General features: G+C 48.2%; 1 protein-coding gene across 1 annotated transcript in view; it reads right to left on the minus strand.

Annotated features, from left to right (window-relative positions):
• MCCC2 (methylcrotonyl-CoA carboxylase subunit 2) overlaps nt 1-17603 on the minus strand; it is a 174365-nt gene extending 156762 nt beyond the window's left edge. The window contains exons 1-2 of the mRNA XM_040421473.1: nt 17393-17603; nt 1002-1068 (exon numbers count right to left, since the gene is read on the minus strand). Of these exons, the coding sequence (XP_040277407.1) occupies nt 1002-1068; nt 17393-17524 (199 nt within the window). The 5' untranslated portion in view covers nt 17525-17603. The remainder of the gene's footprint in view (nt 1-1001; nt 1069-17392) is intronic.
• Nucleotides 17604-22486: the final 4883 nt, after the last annotated feature.

Here is a 22486-nt window from a genome sequence, read left to right on the forward strand (position 1 = left end):
GGAAATTTTGAGCGACAAGCAAAATGGCGCACAGAAGTGACCGCCTGCTTTGGGACCTGGGGTCTGGGCTCAGACATGAGTACCTTGTAGTGACAGATAGGAGGATGAGGGGGGTAGGTTAAACCCTGTAGGAAGGGGAAACAGAGCTTACCCAGCCTGTGTCCCTCAATGCAGCATGTCCGGAGCTGCCTTGAGCCAGAGTCCCGCAGAGGTCCTCTTGAAACAGGAGGTGGGTGGAGACAGAAAAGGCTTCAAGATTCGAGCCAGGATACAGATGAAGGAGGGGGGGGAGCAGGGAGAACTTCATGCCCCGCCCCCAAAATGGAGTCGGTCCCCGGAAAAAACGCGGGGAAGCGCAGGCCCGATCATTCTGTCCCTGCTAAAGTGGGCTCCACCACCCTCCCCGCATGCGGGATAGCGGAGCTGCCTCTAGAGTCCCGGCCGAACGGAGATCCCGGCCGAGAGAGTAGAACCCGTGGGGAGCCAATGCGGGAGTTGGCCGCAGAGAAGCCAGGGCCTCAATTAAAAGCGGCCCCGGCGGAGCACAGGACCGGGAGCGCAGAGAAGGAGAAAGGGCCCGAGGAAAAGAGGGGCCATTGCGCACCAGAGGCTTCTCCCCCCCCACCCCAAACTCCCGACAGGAGAGAGAGAGACGCATGGAGGGGACAAGGCCTCCATGGGGGAAATCACTCCAGGTAACCTGAGAAGGGGAGGGAGGAGGAAGGAGGGGAGCACTTTAGGGGCCAGAAATACTCACGCGCCCGGCGTCTTCTGCTCCCCTGGCTCCATCCGGATCACCACCTTCGGTGTGCAGACCCTTGGGGAGGGCTGCTAGACCTGAAACAGAGGGGACTTGTCGTGGGCGGCCGTGGTGTATATCAGAAAATAAAATGAGATTACAAAAAAAAAGACGTGTTGGTACCTGGTTGATAAAATTTTTGGTGACACATTTCCAATAAACCTTTAGTTTCTTCACCTTCAGGTAGATTGTGGTCACTTACCAAGCCTTATCTTTTCCGCTTTTTCCTGCAGTTCTGTTACTAATGCTTTCATTCTATCATAGCTCTCCTGCCGAAAACAAATGGAAAAAGTATTGAAAGAATCAATTCAGTAAAATCACTTTAATCTGAATAATGTACTCATAGGACATAACAGAAAATATCACACTATGCAGATCTCATACTACCACTTCTATCTTGAAGCGGTATTCCCATCTCCGACAATAGGGGCATATGGGTAGGATGGGACCCGCAGCTATCTCATGAACTAAGCCAGCAAAGTGAAAGAGGGGGCACCGAGCATGCGCGGCCACCCTCCATTTATTTCTATAGAGCTGCCGAAAATAGCCTGCCAATATGCTCCCATTGTCTGACATGGGAATACCCCTTTAACAAATGCCGTTCACTGACAGTGTGAAAACTATTGATAAAAATGGGTTGGCACTGCGGTTTGCACGTGGTGCACGCGTCCAAGGAAGGCGTCCCACTAGTATATAGTGAAGAAGGACCGGCACTAACTTTCTTGATATGAAGAAACATTTATTCAAGGCATTATAGCATCATCAGTGACTAGTTTCGGCTCAAGCCTGAGCCTTTTTCCAACTTGCAGTAAACTATGCAGGGGATTTGAGGGCTGATTCACAGCTACCGTGCATGCTGAACTTTTAGTACGTCCAAAGCTGGCACTTATGCCGGAGAGTGGCTGCATCACCGCCAGATACCATTATAGTCAATGGGCTCCGTCGTTCCACGGCCGTGTCCAGACGGTGATCAGTTAAACACAGATGTGAATCAGCCCTTAGACATGATGCAAATTTTCAGATCCACAGCAAAATCTGTGCTGCGGTAACGCTGTAGATTGTCACTGCAGATTTCATTTGTTGCAATCCGCACCAAAAATCTACAATGAAATCTGCATTTAATGCAGGCGGATCTCATCACTGATTTTAGAGTGGATTTTTAGGCTGATGTGTGAACATGTTCTATTTTTTTTACAGTGCGGACGGATCACGGATCTATTCAGTCCCCAATGCGGTGTTGCCCGTGCATTGGGGACTGAAAATTGCTGTCCCCATTGCACGGAACTGAACCACAACGAGGTGCATGAGGCCTTAAAGTGACACTCTGGTTACAAATAAAAACTGCACTCATTGAACAGCGCGTCTGCTGATTTCTGGGACCCTCTTCTGCCAACCAAGATGGCTGCGTCGCTTCCCTGACTATCTGATACGCACACTGTATACGAGACCGTTCCTGCTGCTCTTACATTGGTCAACGCTGCTCACATGTGCAGTTCTGACCAATCCGAAAGCAGGGCTGGACAAGTAGGAAGTATCGTAGACTACCGATACACAGTGTGTAGAAGTGGAGTGTGAGAAGTGGAGCGGCCATTTTGGATGGCCGTAGGGGAACCAGCGGAGGCACAGCTCATTGGGCGAAATGGAGGCCATAATGTCTGTGTACTGTACATTGCGCTGCTAACTTGAATTTTTTATCTTCCGTGCTTACGCTGCAATTGACTAGGGATTTGGCTGGTAAAGAAGGGGCATTGGGTAAGATGTAACAACATGTACCAAAACTGTGCCAAAACTTTGCCACAAAATATTAGCACAAAGGAAACCAACCAATAAGGCTACTTTCACACTGGCGTTTTTGCTGGATCAGGCAGGGTTCAGCAAAAACGCTTCCGTTACTGCTAATACAACGGCCTGCATCCGTTTAACATAGCCAAGACGGATCCGTCATGAACTCCATTTGTGTCAGATTGTCTAAAAAAAAAACATTGACTTGCATTGTGTGTCATGACGGATCTGTTTTGCTTCGCATCCCATCACAGAAATAAAACCACAGCATGCTGCAGTTTGCTCTCTGGTATGAGAACGCAACCAAACGGAACAGAATGATTTTGGAGCATTACTGTCATGCCCTGCTCAGGCTATGTGCGGAGGTCTGACAGGTTAGCAGCACGTGTGTAGCCTTTTGTTTTTGTTTTGGAGTTGAGCTATCCGCCTCCCCTCAGGTGCACTGTGTGGGGTCGTTGGTTTGAGTTTAAATTACGCCCACTCCCAGTGTCCTGTGCGGGTTATAGCTTCTGTCTGGCTCAGAGGAACTGCTGTTCCTGCTCAGTAAAAGATAAGTTGGTTTTGTTATCTTGTGATTGTCTGTCTAGGCTGTTAGAGAGACACCGGCCCCCTCCAGGTCCTGAGGGAGCAGGCTGCCTCTTTCCCCCTTTCACCATCTTAGGGAATCTTCAGCCTAGGCACGGGGACACGTTGATTCCCACCTTCAGGGTCTGAACGTGGTGGGCATAGAAGTCTAGGGAGAGCTGGTAGGGATTGTCAGGAGGTGACCTTTATCCCCAGCTTCTTGCCTAGACACTTGGTTGTTGATATTCTGTGTATCTTGTATCCTGTCCGCCGTGACATTATAACCCGCCAATACTTTGACTGCCATTTCACAGCTGTTTTGAGGTGGAGTCAATTGATGCGCTAGTTGATCGCATGCAGGGATTATCCCTTGAGGATGCGGATCTGCGTAATTCGGTCACACGGTGTCAGAATGCTCTGGCATCAGGTGCAATAGGAGGAAGTTAAATTTATAGGGAGCCTAAAGTCGCTCTCCCTGATAGATTTGCAGGGGGTGTGGATGACTTTATCCGCTTTAAAGAGTCATGCAAGTTGTATTTTCAGCTGCGTCCATCTTCATCTGGTGATGAGATTCAGAGGGTAGGGATAATCATATCCCTGCTTAAAGGGGACGCGCAATCCTGGGCCTTTTCTCTACCGTCCGGTTCTCAGGCCCTCCGGTTGGTGGAAGAATTTTTTAAAGCCTTGGGATTAATTTATGATGATCCAGATCGGGTCTCGATGGCGGAATCTAAATTGCGTAATTTATTACAAGGTGAACATACTGCAGAGGCTTACTGCGTTGAGTTTAGGAGATGGGCTACCGAGTCAGAGTGGAATGACCCTGCGTTACGTAGTCAGTTTTGTCAGGGGGTATCTGAGAGATTGAAAGATGCCCTTGCTTTTCATGAGTACCCAGATACATTGGAGAATGCTATGTCTTTGGCAGTACGGTTAGATAGACGTATTAGAGAGAGGTGTAAGGTTCCCTCCGCGCAAGGGATCCCTTCTGTGAGTGGTTTCGTCTCACCTGCTCCCCAGGGTGATATGACATGTAACTCTGGGGTAGGGGAGGAACCCATGCAGCTGGGACAGGTATCTTTCCGTTCTGGTTGTAGGAACTTTAGGAGGTTGCATAAACTATGTTATTACTGTGGAAAAAGTGGTCCTTTTATTTTTGCTTGTCCTTTTGTTAAACCGCATGTTGATGAGAAAGAATCACAAAGAGGTTTACTTAAAGAAAAAAAAAAAAAAAACATCCCTGACTCTTGGTAGTGTGAATGAGGAGGTGGAGCAAGCAGGTATGCAAGCTCCCTGTAATACTCGTTTTCTCCTTCCAGCTATGGTGGCGCTAGACTCAAGAATTTTTTTTGTTGAAATATTCATTGACTGTGGTGCTGGGGTAAACCTTATTGATTTTCTTTTTCTTCAAAATCTGGGTCTAAGTACTTGCACTTTAGAAAGAGAGATTCCGGTTTTCGAAATTGATTCTTCCCCTCTTTCTCAAAGGAGTCTCACTCATATTGCTCATGGTATTCAGTTAAGGGTGGGTGATTCATATGTTGAGATCATGTCTTGTTTTGTCATGAAGGACTTGCCCGCTCCTATAGTCTTAAGGTTACCGTGGTTGACAAAACATAACCCAATTATAGATTGGCAAGCAAGACAGATCATTGGTTGGAGTGAATTTTGTTCGGACAATTGTCTTGGCACATCTATCTCTGGTGTGTCTACTACGGCTTTACCTCAGTATCTCTTAGATTTTGCGGATGTCTTTTCAGAGGGTGGGGCTCAGGAATTGCCCCCTCATCGTGACTATGATTGTCCAGTTAATCTCATCCCAGGGGCTAAGTTGCCAAAGTCTCGGCTTTACAATCTTTCTCAACCTGAAAGAGAGGTCATGTGGAAGTATATTGTCGAGAGTTTGGCAAAAGATCATATTAGGCCATCTAAGTCTCCGGTGGCAGTGGGTTTATTCTTTGTAAAGAAAAAGGATGGATCACTGAGACCTTGTTTGGATTTCCGGGAATTGAACCGTATTACGGTCCGGGATCCGTATCCCCTTCCTTTGATCTCCGATCTTTTTGATCAGATTGTTGGAGCCAAGGTGTTCTCCAAGTTGGATTTAAGAGGGGCCTACAATCTGATCAGAATCAAAGAAGGGGATGAGTGGAAAACGGCCTTCAACACGCACGAGGGTCATTTCGAGAATCTGGTTATGCCTTTTGGGTTAACTAACGCGCCAGCGGTATTTCAGCAATTCGTCAATTACATTTTCCATCATTTTGTGGGGAGGTTCGTGGTAGTTTACTTGGATGACATTCTAATTTACTCTCCTGATCTGAAGACCCATCAGGATCACGTGAGACAGGTTTTGACAATCCTTCGGGAGAATAAATGATATGCCAAATTGGAGAAATGTGTGTTTTCTGTGCAGGAGCTTCAGTTTCTGTGATATCTGCTTTCTGACTCTGGTTTTCGTATGGACCCCGAAAAGGTCCGGGCGGTTCTGGAATGGGACCGACCGGGGAATCAGAAAGCTTTGATGTGGTTTTTGGAGTTTACTAATTATTATAGAAAATTTATCTTGAACTATTTTACCATTGTAAAACCTCTGACCGATATGACTAAGAAGGGCGCCGACGTCTCTGTCTGGTCGGATGAGGCATTGCAGGCCTTTTCGGCTATTAAGGAATGTTTTGCGTCTGCTCCCATTCTGGTGCAGCCCGATGCATCAGAAGTGGGGGTTGGAGCAGTGCTGTCGCAGGGTTCATCTCCTGGCAAATGGGTTCCGTGTGCTTTTTTTTTTCCAAGAAGCTCTCGGTCGCCGAGAGGAATTATGATGTAGGAGATAGGGAATTGCTGGCCATCAAATTGGCCTTTGAGGAATGGCGTCACTGGTTGGAGGGGGCGTCTCACCCAGTTACAGTATATACGGATCATAAGAATTTGGCTTACCTGCAATCTGCCAAGCGTCTGAATCCTAGACAGGCCAGATGGTCACTGTTCTTTACCAGGTTCAATTTTGTGGTTACTTTTCGCCCAGGGGTTAAAAACGTCAAGGCAGATGCGTTGTCTCGCAGTTTTCCTGGGGGATGTGATTCAGAGGATTCTGCTCCGATTTTAGCTGATGGGGTGGTTGTCTCCACGCTGTACCCCGAATTGGAGATGGAGGTGTTGGGAGCCCAGGAGGGGGCTCCTGGTTCTTGTCCCCAAGGGAGGTTGTTTGTTCCTGATGGACTGCGATACAAGGTATTCAAGGAACATCACGATACTGTCCTTGCTGGACATCCTGGTGGTAAGTCCACCTTTGATCTTGTGTCCCGGAGGTTCTGGTGGCCCGGGTTACGTAAGAGTGTTGAGGATTACGTAGCAACTTGTGAAACCTGTGCACGGTCAAAGGTTGCTCATACTCGACCTGCTGGTTCACTTCTCCCTTTGTCTATTCCGTCTCGTCCTTGGACGCACTTGTCTATGGACTTTATTACGGATCTGCCGAGTTCCTCCGGGAAAACAGTAATTTTGGTGGTGGTTGACAGTTTTAGTAAAATGGTCACTTTGTATTGTTAGCCAGTCTGCCCAATGCCAAGACTCTTGCTCAGATTTTTGTTGATAATATCGTGAAATTGCATGGCATTCCCTCGGATGTGGTTTCTGATAGGGGCACGCAGTTTGTCTCCAGTTTTTGGAGGGCGTTCTGCTCTCGGCTTGGCATTCAACTTTCGTTCTCTTCGGCTTTTCATCCGCAGTCGAATGGGCAGACAGAACGTACTAATCAAAACCTGGAGACCTACTTGAGGTCCTTTGTGGCTGAGAATCAGGAGGACTGGTCCTCATTCTTGTCCCTAGCAGAGTTTGCTTTGAATAACCGCAGGCAGGAGTCCACGGGTAAGGCTACTTTCACACTAGCGTTCGGGGCTCCGCTTGTGAGTTCCGTTTGAAGGGTCTCACAAGCGGCCCCGAACTGATCCGTCCAGCCCTAATGCATTCTGAATGGATGCGGATCCGCTCAGAATGCATCAGTCTGGCTCCGTTTGTCCTCCGCTCCGCTTAGCAGGCGGACACCTGAACGCAGCTTGCAGCGTTCAGGTGTCCGCCTGGCCGTGCGGAGGCAAACGGATCCGTCCAGACTTACAATTTAAGTCAATGGGGACGGATCCGTTTGAAGTTGACACAGTATGGCTCAATTTTCAAACGGATCCGTCTCCCATTGACTTTCAATGTAAAGTCAAAACGGATCCGTTTTTTTTTTTTTTTTTGTTCATGGTAATGCAAACGGATCCGTTCTGAACGGATCTAAGCGTTTGCATTATAGGTGCGGATCCGTCTGGGCACATACCAGACGGATCCGACCTAAACGCAGGTGTGAAAGTAGCCTAAGTCGGCATTTTTTGGCGCATACGGCTTTCATCCTCAATTTGGTACCTTTTCTTGGACTAGTTCCTCTGGGATGCCAGAGGAGGAGAGATTTTCTTCTGCTTTGTCTTCTATCTGGCGGGGGATCCAAGTGAATTTGGAGAAGATGGGTGAGAGGTATAAGCGAATGGCTGACAAGAGACGTATGACTGTTCCGGACCTGTGTGTGGGTGATCTACAAAAAAATATTAAACTGAGAGTACCATCTTGGAAACTGGGTCCAAGATTTATTGGACCTTACAAAATATCTGCAGTGGTCAATCCAGTAGCGTTTTGTCTGGATCTTCCGCAGACTTGGAGGATCCATGATGTGTTCCACAAGTCTTTACTGAAGAGATATCTGAAACCGGTGGAACCATCGCCATTGCCTCCTCCCCCTGTTCTGGTTGATGGAAATTTAGAGTTCGAGATCTCCAGGGTTCTCGACTCAAGAGTTCTTTGGGGTTCCCTTCAGTACCTGGTACACTGGAGGGGATACGGTCCTGAGGAGAGGATGTGGGTTCCGGCTGTGGATGTTAGTGCCAGCCGACTGGTGAGGGCTTTTCACAGATCCCACCCGGATAAAGTTGAGCCGGGGTGTCCGGAGGTCACCCGTAGAAGGGGGGGTACTTTCATGCCCTGCTCAGGCTATGTGCGGAGGTCTGACAGGTTAGCAGCACGTGTGTAGCCTTTTGTTTTGGAGTTGAGCTATCCGCCTCCCTTCAGGTGCACTGGGTGGAGTCGTTGGTTTGAGTTTAAATTACGCCCACTCCGGGGGCGTGGCTAACTGCCAACATGGCCGGACGTGTCTGAGAGCTGCTCCGGCTCCATAACTCCATCCTGAGCTGGTAACAAAGCTTTTCTCACTCAAATCTGAGCCAAAGAACCCCCAGAGACCGTACATCCTGGTCATGGGTCCCAGCAAGGCGCAACAAGCGGCGGATCGCCTGAAGGAATTTGCCCGCCAGGAGTCACAACATGGCGCCGCCGCTACCTCCTCTCCTCGTGCACCGCTAACCAGGGGACAAGCTGGACAAGCCCCAGCGACGGAGGAGGAACCCGAACTCACCCTGCAGACTTCCCACAGTCAGCTGATGGCAGCTATCATGGGATGCCAGTCGTCTCTTACAGGCAAGATAGAGGAGGTCAGAGTGGACCTGGGCCTCTTGCGCAATGACGTTCAGCAACTGAGGGAGCGGGTTCGGCTCACAGAGGAAAGGGTGTCAGAGCTGGAGGACTCGACCAGACCCTTGGCAGCTAGGGTGTCTGCTGTAGAGGGAGCGGTTGAAATGTGGCGTCAGAAATGCGACGACTTAGAAAACCGCTCGAGAAGAAATAACATACGCATATTGGGAATGCCTGAGAGGTCCGAGGGATCCGATCCTGCTTCATTTTTAGCGGGATGGTTCAGACCAACGTTCCCGGACGCATCATTCTCGGCGGCCTATGCAGTGGAGAGGGCTCACCGGGTCCCGGCTCGAATGCCCCCACCTGGGGCTCCTTCAAGACCGCTCTTTGCCCGCATGCTTAACTGGCGGGATCGCAACCTCATTCTTTCCAAGGCAAGAATCAAGCAAACCATCACCCTCGGATCTGCTAACCTATCCTTATACCCGGATTTCTCAGCAGAGCTACAGAAGAAGAGGGCTACGTTTATATCTATAAAGAAACGTTTGCGTGATCTCGATTTGCAATATTCAATGGCCTATCCGGCCCGTTTGAGGGTCCTAGATGGCGGGAAATCGCATTTCTTTAACAACCCTAGGGAGGCCGAGGACTGGCTCCTAGTGAGGCCGCGGAAAGTAATAATATATGTTCTGGGTTTCCTGGCCTATTTTATTCAATGATATCTATACAGAACACATGGCATCTGTAACATGTATGTCCTGGAATGTGCGTGGTTTGGGAGGTCCCAGGAAGCGTATGGCGGTATTCGCACAAGTCCGTATATACACTGCTCAAAAAAAATTAAGGAAACACAAAAATAACACATCCTATATCTGAGTTAATTAAATATTCTTCTGAAATACTTTGTTCTTTACATAGTTTAATGTGCTGACAACAAAATCACACAAAAATTAAAAAATGGAAAACAAAATTTTCAACCCATGGAGGTCTGGATTTGGAGTCACACTCAAAATTAAAGTGGAGAAACACACTACAGGCTGATCCAACTTTGATGTAATGTCCTTAAAACAAGTCAAAATGAGGTTCAGTAGTGTGTGTGTGGCCTCCACGTGCCTGTATGACCTCCCTACAACGAATGTGCATGCTCCTGATGAGGTGGCGGACGGTCTCCTGAGGGATCTCCTCCCAGACCTGGACTAAAGCATCTGCCAACTCCTGGACAGTCTGTGGTGCAACGTGACATTGGTGGATAGAGCGAGACATGATGTCCCAGATGTGCTCAATTGGATTCAGGTCTGGGGAACGGGCGGGCCAGTCCATAGCATCAATGCCTACGTCTTGCAGGAACTGCTGACACACTCCAGCCACATGAGGTCTAGCATTGTCTTGCATTAGGAGGAACCCAGGGCCAACCGCACCAGCATATGGTCTCACAAGGGGTCTGAGGATCTCATCTCGGTACCTAATGGCAGTCAGGCTACCTCTGGCGAGCACATGGAGGGCTGTGCAGCCCTCCAAAGAAATGCCACCCCACACCATTACTGACCCAATGCCAAACCGGTCATGCTGGAGGATGTTGCAGGCAGCAGAACGTTCTCCACGGCGTCTCAAGACTCGTCACGTCTGTCACATGTGCTCAGTGTGAACCTGCTTTCATCTGTGAAGAGCACAGGGCGCCAGTGGCGAATTTGCCAATCTTGGTGTTCTCTGGCAAATGCCAAACGTCCTGCACGGTGTTGGGCTGTAAGCACAACCCCCACCTGTGGATGTCGGGCCCTCATATCACCCTCATGGAGTCTGTTTCTGACCGTTTGAGCAGACACATGCACATTTGTGGCCTGCTGGAGGTCATTTTGCAGGGCTCTGGCAGTGCTCCTCCTGTTCCTCCTTGCACAAAGGCGGAGGTAGCGGTCCTGCTGCTGGGTTGTTGCCCTCCTACGGCCTCCTCCACGTCTCCTGATGTACTGGCCTGTCTCCTGGTAGCGCCTCCATGCTCTGGACACTACGCTGACAGACACAGCAAACCTTCTTGCCACAGCTCGCATTGATGTGCCATCCTGGATAAGCTGCACTACCTGAGCCACTTGTGTGGGTTGTAGACTCCGTCTCATGCTACCACTAGAAAGCGGTGTGAAAGCACCGCCAGCATTCAAAAGTGACCAAAACATCAGCCAGGAAGCATAGGAACTGAGAAGTGGTCTGTGGTCACCACCTGCAGAACCACTCCTTTATTGGGGGTGTCTTGCTAATTGCCTATAATTTCCACCTGTTGTCTCTCCCATTTGCACAACAGCATGTGAAAATGATTGTCACTCAGTGTTGCTTCCTAAGTGGACAGTTTGATTTCACAGAAGTGTGATTGACTTGGAGTTACATTGTGTTGTTTAAGTGTTCCCTTTATTTTTTTGAGCAGTGTATAATCCACACATACTATGCCTCCAGGAAACCCATATCACAGCCGAAACAGAGGGCAGATTGCATAAACCATGGGTACAATGGGCAAGAAGTGCATATGGTAGGGATCGACCGATTATCGGTTTTACCGATATTATCGGCCGATATTGAGGATTTTGACAGTTATCGGTATCGGCATCTATTTTGCCAATATACCGATAACTTATTGGGAACACAGAACGCGCTGCTCTCAGCGCTCTCTGTGTTCCCTCCGCAGCACAGGGGAGAAGGAAGCAGTGTCTCCTCCCCCTGTGCTGCTGCTGCCGCCAATGACAGGAGAGAAGACAAGAGGAGGGGCGGGGCTGTAGCCGCTGCGCCACCAATGAAGATGCCTCTCTCATTAATTCATATACAGGAGGCGGGAGCTGGCTGCAGAATCACATAGCCGGCTCCCGACCTCTATGAACGGCAGCTGCGGTCCGCGGTAGTTAACCCCTTAGGTGCCGCGGATCGCAGCTACCGCTCATAGAGGTCGGGAGCCGACTATGTGATTCTGCAGCCAGCTCCCGCCTCCTGTATATGAATGAGAGACTTATCTTCATTGGTGGCGCAGTGCGCCCCCCCCCCCAATATAAATCATTGGTGGCGCAGTGCGCCCCCCACCCCCATCCCAATAGTAAAAACATTGGTGGCGCAGTGCGCCCCCCCCCCCCCCCAGTATTAATCATTGGTGGCAGTGGCCACAGGATCCCCTCTCCCCTGCTCCTCCGATCGGAGCCCCAGCAGTGTAAGCCTGGGGCTCCGATCGGTTACCATGGCAGCCAGGACGCTATTGAAGCCCTGGCTGCCATGTTCAGCTCCATGCTGCTGTGTGCACAAAGCACAGAGCAGCAGGGACAGTGTGAGCTCCTATTCACCCTGATAGAGATCTATCAGGGGGAATAGGACAAGGGTTCTAGTCCCTAAGGGGGCTAAAAGTTAGTAAAAAAAAACCCACAAAAATATTAAGTATAAATGAAAAAGATTTACAAAAAAATAAAATAATACACGTTAACAATAAACATATTAATTTTCAGCAGATTTGTGTAGGAAATTTTTTTTTTTCTCAAAAATAAAAATACCCAGAATATCGGTATAAATTATCGGCTATCGGCCTGAAAGTTGACAAATTATCGGTATCGGCCCTAAAAAATCAATATCGGTCGATCCCTAGCATATGGTACATCATATTCTAGGGGCGTGTCCTTACTGGTTCACCGATCAGTCAGGTGGGAGGTACAACAGGAGGTGACGGATCCTGAAGGCCAGTATGTCTTTGTATTTGCACATTTGAATGGCGTGCCCTATGTTATACTCGGTGTGTATATACCTCCTCCTGCCAACCTCTCTGTCCTACAGGCTGCGGCGGGCTTTGCAGCTCAGTTCCCATTTGCCGGTGTATTGTGCATGGGGGACCTTAATTTGGTAGGAGACGAGACAGATAGGTTTCAAGCCAATCCCCGCGCGGATGGCATACAAACGGGTGATTCGCGACTTAGACGCTTCATCTCGGAGCTGGGGTGGCTAGATGTGTGGAGGGAAAGAAACCCGTCTAATAGGGAGTTCTCTTGCTTCACGCCCTCTAAGGGGGCGCTATCCCGCATAGATTATCTGCTATGTGATGTGCAAGCTTATCTCACAATCTCTGATGTGAAGTATGTGCCTCAGGGACCGTCTGACCATGCGCCTATTGTGGGGACGCTGCTCCCATCTGATGGGGGGGTCACATGGCCACAGTCTTCGCATTCACCCATTCTGGCTGTCCCTGATGAACATAAATGACAGTATACCTGACCATTTGAGAGTGTTCCTAGATCTTAACACAGAGGGAGATAGCGATGTTCTTATACTATGGGATACCCTGAAAGCTTTTATGAGAGGCTGTGTCAAATCATCCATATCTTACATTAAGAAGAACGCGAGGCTTAAGGAAGAGGAGCTGTGTGCAATATGTAAGACAGCAGAATGCATACGTTTCTGATCCCTCTGAAGAGAATAGACTAGATTGGATGCAGAAAAGCAGGCAGTATATGTTATGCTTGCAAGAAAAGAGCGACCGCAAGCTCTTCTTCCTTAAACAACAAGCTTTTGAGCAAGGTAGTAAAACAGGGAAGGTCCTAGCACAGGTTGTCAGACGCAACACTATGGCTCCTCGGAATTTTCGCATCCAGAATGAGGATGGAACCATAGTGGAGGAACCTGGTGGAATATTAAACAGATTTAGAGAATTCTATAGTGAACTATACTCCTCAAGAACCCAGTATACCATTGTCTGATCTACGAACGTACTTAGAGGAGGTGGCTCATCCTCAATTATCCCCCTTGGATAGGGGGCTTCTTGACGAAGAGATCACGCTAGAGGAGGTAACTGCTGCGATTAAAGGTTTAAACTTGGGAAAGTCCCCAGGCCCAGACGGCATCCCTCTGGAGGTATATTCTAAATAAGAGGATATCTTAGGACCTCAGCTGCGCAAGATGTATGCTGCTTCTCTGGACAGGGGCCAGTTACCAGATACACTATATGAAGCCTCTATTGTAGTTCTCCTAAAGCCAGATAAAAATCCCTTAGAATGTGGGTCCTATCGCCCAATATCACTATTGAATCTAGATTACTAGAATCTAGATTTTTGCAAATAGGTTGAATAGAGTGATTACCTCAATTGTTCATGAGGATCAATCTGGATTCATACCAGGTCGTTCCACCTCTAGCAATATCAGGAGAGCCCAGGTGGTGGCGCAGGTGGGATGAATGGACGGCAGACAGTGGGCCTTAGCATCCCTAGATACGGCCAAGGCATTTGATTCAATTGAGTGGGCGTTTCTATTGCATGTCATGGAATGTTTCGGCTTTGGTCCCACTTTTATCAAATAGATAAAAAAAATTTAAAACATTACGCCCACTCCCAGTGTCCTGTGCGGGTTATAGCTTCTGTCTGGCTGGAAGGAAGGAAGGATTTGCTGTTCCTGCTCAGTAAAAGATAAGTTGGTTTTGTTATCTTGTGATTGTCTGTCTAGGCTGTTAGAGAGACGCCGGCCCCCTCCAGGTCCTGAGGGAGCAGGCTGCCTCTTTCCCCCTTTCACCATCTTAGGGATTTTAGGGAATCTTCAGCCTAGGCACGGGGACACGTTGATTCCCACCTTCAGGGTCTGAACGTGGGCATAGAAGTCTAGGGAGAGCTGGTAGGGATTGTCAGGAGGTGACCTTTATCCCCAGCTTCTTCCCTAGACACTTGGTTGTTGATATTCTGTGTATCTTGTATCCTGTCCGCCGTGACAATTACGTTCTGTTCAGTTATGTTTTGACAATGAATGGGGACAAAACGGAAGCGTTTTTTCCCGGTATTGAGACCCTATGATGGATCTCAATGCCGTAAAATAGAAACGCTAGTGTGAAAGCAGCCTAAGTGGTGTAAAGTCAGAGAAAATGGTCTTAACAACGCACCCCATTTATCATCCAGCCTGAATCACTGATAAGCTTGGTGCACATTTAGACTAGATACGTTCAGGGCCGCTATCAGGGCAGTACAGTTGATGCTGCTGTCAGGGGCCCCTGCGTATAAAGGGCCAAAACACATTCACAGGCTTCTCCTTCACTGCTGCATGGAAACTATGATGTTTCACTAATAAAATGGAAGTACCATAATCAATAGAAAGTAATAGACAAACCTGGTGCCCAATATGGTGCCCTTTTTTCACATAAAGATAAATAGCCCCCTCCAGGGATGGCCAACGTGTAGCTCTCCAGCTGTTGCAAAACTACAACTTCCAGCATGCAAAGACTGCCTACAGCTATCAGCCTACAGCAGGGAATGGTGGGAATTGTAGTTCTACAACAGCTGGAGAGCCACAGGTTGGCCAGCCCTGCCCCAAGCATTCAGTAATCATGTGGCATGGATCCTGACTACATCTGTGTGCTCGAGCCCTGACCTTCTGTAATGCTCGGCAATAAAGAACTGAATCAAAACAGGAATCAGCCACAGTGTGAACAGAGCCTTATCATTTATAATCAGAGCAAGGACACATCTTGTCAGTCTTGCACACGCAAAAACTCGGACCATTTTGCACTCGAGCATTGCCTCTGCAGAGGTCTGAGCTCGGTAGATGATTCATTATTTGCATCTGCAAAAAGGGCAACGTTTCTAAGAAATGGATCAGTGAAAAACGGACCACACGTGGAGGGCCTCCGGCCCATTGAATAAGGCTACTTTCACACTTGCGGCAGAGTGATCCGGCAAAACGCATGCAAACTGATTGCATTTTAAGACTGATCAGGATCCTGATCCGTCTTAAAAATGCATTGCAAGATCGGATCCATCTGTCCGTTTGTCATACTTTGAATGCCGGATCTGGCACTAATACATTCCTATGGGAAAAAAAATGCCGGATCCGGCATTCAGGCAAGTGTTCAGTTTTTTGGGCCGGAGATAAAACCGTAGCATGCTGCGGTATTATCTCTGTCCTGAACAGTCAAAAGGACTGAACTGAAGACATCCTGATGCATCCTGAACGGATTACTCTTTATTCAGAATGCATGGGGATATGCCTGATCAGTTATTTTCCGGTATAGAGACCCTAGGACGGAACTCAGCGCCGGAAAATAAAAACGCTAGTGTGAAAGTACCCTGAACCGGGCATGTTCTGTCCACAAAATGCACCTAGATGGAGAATGCTTCTGTGTTTTTTTTTCTAAGGACAAACATTCCCCTGAAAAATATGAAAAAAGTCTGAATACACATAAAATTCACTGGATCCGTGTAGTGCCCATGGAGAGAACGTGCAGCACATGGGCATGAATCAATGATATGTAAATAAGTGTTTAAAGAGGTTGTCCTGCCTTTAAGTGACGGCCTATCCATCACTAGCTAATCAGCAGCGGTCCTACTCCCCTGCCAGTTCTATGCAGCTCTGTTACCAGAATTTGGGACCAGAGCTACTGGACACTCGGCACATTAGTGGCTGTCCACGAGTCCAGTCCACTACAAGGCGGTCAGTGCTGATCAGGTTGGAGGTATATATAAATAACCGAGCGGTGGGGGGAGCTGGATCCCTGATGATCAGCTAATGACTTGCTACCCTGGGATAGGCCATCAATTAAAAAGGCTGGAGAACCCCTTTGATGGGCAGTTGACCGAAATAGATATTTATTATGACACATATCATTGATAATATAGAGACATCTATGTCATTCCAGCCGTCGTGTGACTACAACCCTCAGCATGCACACTGCTAATAGGACATGCTGGGGGTAGTGGTGTCTGAAGGGTCATAGCTTGCAGATCACTCATGTATATTATCATTCCTGCTGTTCTGTGACTACAACCCTCAGCATGAACAGAGCTAATAGGTCATGCTTGAAGTAGTGGTGTCTGGAAGGTCACATCTTGCAGATCACTCATGTATATTATCAATTCTGCTGTTCTGTGACTACAACCCTCAGCATGCAGACAGCTAATAGGACATGCTGGGAGTAGTGGTGGCTGGAAGGTCACATCTTGCAGATCACTCATGTATATTATCAATTCTGCTGTTCTGTGACTACAACCCTCAGCATGCAGACAGCTAATAGGACATGCTGGGAGTAGTGGTGGCTGGAAGGTCACAGCTTGCAGATCACTCATGTACATTATCACTGCAGTTGTGTGACTACAACCCTCAGCATGCACACAGCTAATAGGGCATGCTGGGAGTAGTGGTGGCTGGAAGGTCACAGCTTGCAGATCACTCATGTACATTATCACTGTAGTTGTGTGACTACAACCCTCAGCATGCACACAGCTAATAGGGCATGCTGGGAGTAGTGGTGGCTGGAAGGTCACAGCTTGCAGATCACTCATGTACATTATCACTGCAGTTGTGTGACTACAACCCTCAGCATGCACACAGCTAATAGGGCATGCTGGGAGTAGTGGTGGCTGGAAGGTCACAGCTTGCAGATCACTCATGTACATTATCACTGCAGTTGTGTGACTACAACCCTCAGCATGCACACAGCTAATAGGGCATGCTGGGAGTAGTGGTGGCTGGAAGGTCACAGCTTGCAGATCACTCATGTACATTATCACTGCAGTTGTGTGACTACAACCCTCAGCATGCACACAGCTAATAGGGCATGCTGGGAGTAGTGGTGGCTGGAAGGTCACAGCTTGCAGATCACTCATGTATTATTCCAGCTGCTGTGTGACTACAACCCTCAGCATGCACACAGCTAATAGGGCATGCTGGGAGTAGTGGTGCCTGGAGGGTCACAGCTTGCAGCACACGCCCCCTCCTTCCCCAGGAGTGTATATGACCCTGACCCAGTGACGGGCCTACCTGGTAAGCCGGGGAGCTAGAGTCCGGTGTGGAGCCGATTGTGGCCACTTGGTCTCCGTGGTAGAGTCGCCGGAGAGAGCCCAGGGAGCAGCCTCTCAGGAGAGCCCACCGGGGCCACACGGTGTGCAGCATGAATGCAGGTCCGGCACAACGACACGAGCCAGTCCTGCTCTGCCTGACCGGGCAAGTGCTCAGGAGAGGCCGCTGCTGGTCACATGACATGTACACAGCGTAACTGCTGCACACCCTCCGCCTGCACCAACCAGACCCGACCTGCCAGCACTTCATGCCCGCCTCCTGCCGCTCGGGCTCGTTCTATAGGCAGTGAATAGAACGTATAGGACGTGAGGTACTAACGTATAGGAACCTCAGTGTATTGCGAGGGCCCGCAGCAACCAATCACAGCTCTTCTTTCATTATCGAAGCTGTGCAGGAAAATTAGAACCTAAATCTGATTGGTTTCTAGCGACTTTCTCCACTTATTGAGCTTCCTTGATGAAAACAAGACTTGCATAGTAACCAATCAGATCACTGTTTACATTTCTAACCTGGTGTGGAGAAATATAAGGCTGAATCTAATTGGTTGCTATAGACAACTTCTCCACATTTGCTTTGTTCAGGTTGTTGTTCTGCTGTTGTGTGGTGTCAACCTGACAGACCCCACTGCAAATCAATAAGGTCCATCAGGCATTAGGGTACATTTCTTTTTTTGCACATTTCTTTATTGATTTTTGTTATAGATATGTAGCATCACATATACACTCACCTAAAGAATTATTAGGAACACCTGTTCTATTTCTCATTAATGCAATTATCTAGTCAACCAATCACATGGCAGTTGCTTCAATGCATTTAGGGGGGTGCTCCTGGTCAAGACAATCTCCTGAACTCCAAACTGAATGTCAGAATGGGAAAGAAAGGTGATTTAAGCAATTTTGAGCGTGGCATGGTTGTTGGTGCCAGACGGGCCGGTCTGAGTATTTCACAATCTGCTCAGTTACTGGGATTTTCACGCACAACCATTTCTAGGGTTTACAAAGAATGGTGTGAAAAGGGAAAAACATCCAGTATGCGGCAGTCCTGTGGGCAAAAATGCCTTGTGGATGCTAGAGGTCAGAGGAGAATGGGCCGACTGATTCAAGCTGATAGAAGAGCAACGTTGACTGAAATAACCACTCGTTACAACCGAGGTATGCAGCAAAGCATTTGTGAAGCCACAACACGCACAACCTTGAGGCGGATGGGCTACAACAGCAGAAGACCCCACCGGGTACCACTCATCTCCACTACAAATAGGAAAAAGAGGCTACAATTTGCACGAGCTCACCAAAATTGGACTGTTGAAGACTGGAAAAATGTTGCCTGGTCTGATGAGTCTCGATTTCTGTTGAGACATTCAAATGGTAGAGTCCGAATTTGGCGTAAACAGAATGAGAACATGTATCCATCCTCTGATGGCTACTTCCAGCAAGATAATGCACCATGTCACAAAGCTCGAATCATTTCAAATTGGTTTCTTGAACATGACAATGAGTTCACTGTACTAAAATGGCCCCCACAGTCACCAGATCTCAACCCAATAGAGCATCTTTGGGATGTGGTGGAACGGGAGCTTCGTGCCCTGGATGTGCATCCCTCAAATCTCTATCAACTGCAAGATGCTATCCTATCAATATGGGCCAACATTTCTAAAGAATGCTATCAGCACCTTGTTGAATCAATGGCACGTAGAATTAAGGCAGTTCTGAAGGCAAAAGGGGTCCAACACCGTATTAGTATGGTGTTCCTAATAATTCTTTAGGTGAGTGTATATCCAAAAGAAACATGTCATGTAAACACAATCTTAAGTAGCAGAAATACAGTGTCACATATCTTAAATTGCAAACCGTACATAAATTATCAACGGTCTTCGAGTAAAACAGCCAATAACATACCCCAACCCTCTCTTCAGTCTGTTACCTCCCCTCCCCCCAAATACCTAATAATGTGCCCTATAACTAACAGAAGTCAGATTCAGACTATCTACCCTTAACAGCCCGGTCTAAGGTACTTTCAACACCCCCAAATTCTCTTTCAGGTCCTCCGTCAAATACCAGGACGTTAACTTAAATGGAGATAGTATTTGCGGATATTCCGAAGCGGTAGTGTACCTAATCAGGAACCGTTTCCATACATGATAGAGTTTTCTCCCCAAAAGCTTTTTATTATTTAGGGCCTCAAGCCATTCTAAATGGAACACATGTCGTAATTGGACAAGAACCATATCACGAGATGGAACTGTCGGCTGCAGCTATAACTGCAGAATATATCTGTCACGGAACCCACCGTGACCTGGGATCCTGGAGGGAGCTGATGGCCAGCCTCCTTCCTAGCAACTACGGGCCTAGGAATTTGGAGACCCCCCCCCCCCCCTTGTTTGGTTGAACCGGGGGTCCGGGGCCCAGGGATGGATGTTGCGGTGGAGCCTGGCTCTACAGCCATCCAATTTCCCAATTCAACACAGGCTCTGGAAACCCAGGGCCAATGATCATGGACTATCTCGGCAAACGGTACTGAAGAGGGTGACTGTACCCTCATGGACATCCCCTAATGGATCCGTAGATGGTCTCACCGGGTCTGCCATCCTTTAACTTGGGGGAGCTATGTGACGACATGGTCATCAGTTTGAGTTAAATGTGTACTGGTGTTGGATATGTGTAATTATGTTATGTTGTGTAACTTGTTTCAAAAGACTGTCAGCATTTCCCCCTTCGTTATCTCCCGTTGTACTCTGAAAGAGCTCTGGACAATGACATTTTGGCCAGGCTCCTGCTAGGGCGGTCTGGAGCTATTTTAGCAGGTGGACCCCTGTGGTGTGGGGGCAAACAGAATGTCTGGGGAGGGGAAGGGGGATGTGATGAGATTACAGTCTCATCTGTTCGCTTTCTGTATATAAGTCTGTGCACTTGTTCAATAAAGCAGAATTTGTTTCACCCACACTGAGTCTCGTCCAGTGACTGGGGAAACTAGGAGCTACAGATCAGCGGTTTGCAATATCTCCTGAGGAAGGAAGAATACAGAGGCGGACATACTCTTTCTGAGTACTGGGGGTCCGTCACAACATCGCTTGGCCACCATCAAAAGTTTATGACCCATCGGTGCAAGCTGCAGTGCCCCTCCATCTCCTTCCCTCCTTGAAGACGAAGAAGTCTGAGTGATCGAGTGCATGATCACCAATACTGGGGAAATATCTCCCTTAAAACTGCTGGTATCCCGCAAGATCTGCCCCACCTGTCACCAAAAAACTCAGCTTTGGACACTGCCACAAGCCATGAAAAAGGTCCGACCCTTCCATCATACATTTGGGACACCCTTTCAATCTGCTGACATCACCCTCCTTACATGGGATGTTAAAGCCATAGATGGTACAATATTATTTTAAGATGGGTTTCTCTCTATAGCTCATTTGTAACCGCTCTATATAGACCTGAATAGATATGTGAGTACACATCCTCCACTTCCAATAGTCCCTTCCACTTGTCAAAAATGTTTTCCCTATCTCTAGATCTCCATTTGTCTCATAAGGACTGGTACAAGGAGGTTATCGTGGGTCTAGTCGTAGTCTTGAGAAAGCGGTCAAAGTCATTCCTAGTCCACTCCCGAGACAGGTCTCTAACAAGGCTTCTATCATAACTTCTCATCTGCAGATATGGCAAAAAGTTTGATCCCCGTATCCCCCATCTCTCCTCCAACTCCTGCATTGGGGCCCATCTGTCTTCCCCCTCTTTGAACAGGTCACCCACTGTAGTGATCCCTTTCTGGGCCCAGTCATCAAAAAGCTTGTTAGCCTCTCCCAACTGGAAGCCGGGGTTGCAAAATAACGGGAGATGTTTAGAGAATTGGTAAGACAAATGGAATTGTTTCCTCAAGATCTTCCACGTCAGTATAGTGTCCCTCAGTATAAGCGACCTCTTGGCGAAGATTGTATGACATCGCCCCACCAGAGAAATTGGGAGATTCATCCACCTGTCTAGGTCTGTCAGTGTCCTAGAGATCAACGGTGGGAAATTTAACGCTGGGATCCCCCACTATCAGAGGACAACGTTAGCAACTCACATTTGGCCATATTAACTCGGTAACCCGAGTAGGAGCCAAAAATTCTCAGTTCCTCGAAGATTCTTCCTATATGATCCTGGGGTCGAGCCAGAAAGAGGATGATGTCATCAGCGAACAGGGCCATTTTCAGTCGCGTGTTCCCTATCCTTATCCCCTCAAAAAGGTCAGACTGATTCAGGCTCCTGGCCAGAGGTTCTAGAGCTAGGTTGAAAAGAAGGGGTGATAGGGGACACCCCTGTCGTGTGCCTTTCTGTAGAGGAAAAGGGCTAGAAAGGAAACCCTGCGTATAGACTCTCGCTTTGGGGTTCTTATATAGCTGAGACAGGAAAGTCCGGAAAGATCCCTCAAACCCCATCTTGTCCAATACCGCCTCCAGCCATGCCCACCAGACATTATCAAATGCCTTTTCAGCGTCTAGGGTGAGCATGGCTGGAGTCTCCCCCTTCTCGGGATGATATCTAACCCTGTCCAGAACCGTTAGCACATTTCTTATATTAATAACTGTCGATCTCCCCTGCACAAAGCCTACCTGTTCGGGGGCAATCAGAGTAGGCAACATAGTCGCCAATCGTCCCGCCATTTTTTTGGATATTATTTTCGTGTCTACATTTATAAGGGAAATGGGCCTGTACGACCCGGGATCCAATAAGTCTTTCCCCACTTTGGGCAACAATTTAATGTAGCACCTCATTATACAGCCGCAGCAAAACTGGAGACACCTGGGTAAGCAAGGTCTTATAATACTCCCCCGAATAACCATCAGGTCCTGGGGCCTTGGAGTTACCCAGGTGACGTATGAGCGTCTGGAGCTCCCCTACAGAAACATCCGCATTTAGCTGCGCAACCTGGTCTTGTGTAAGTGACGGCAATTTTACCCGACTTAAAAGGGTATCTGTTAGGTCCGCAGTGACAGTATCTTCATACAGGGATTTATAATATTCCCCCACTATTCAGTGGATGGGTCAGTAACCACCTTACTATCAGGGCCCCTCAGGGCCG

The sequence above is a fragment of the Bufo bufo genome, chromosome 2, assembly GCF_905171765.1.
Source record: "Bufo bufo chromosome 2, aBufBuf1.1, whole genome shotgun sequence".
In the NCBI taxonomy this organism is placed as follows: Eukaryota; Metazoa; Chordata; class Amphibia; order Anura; family Bufonidae; genus Bufo; species Bufo bufo.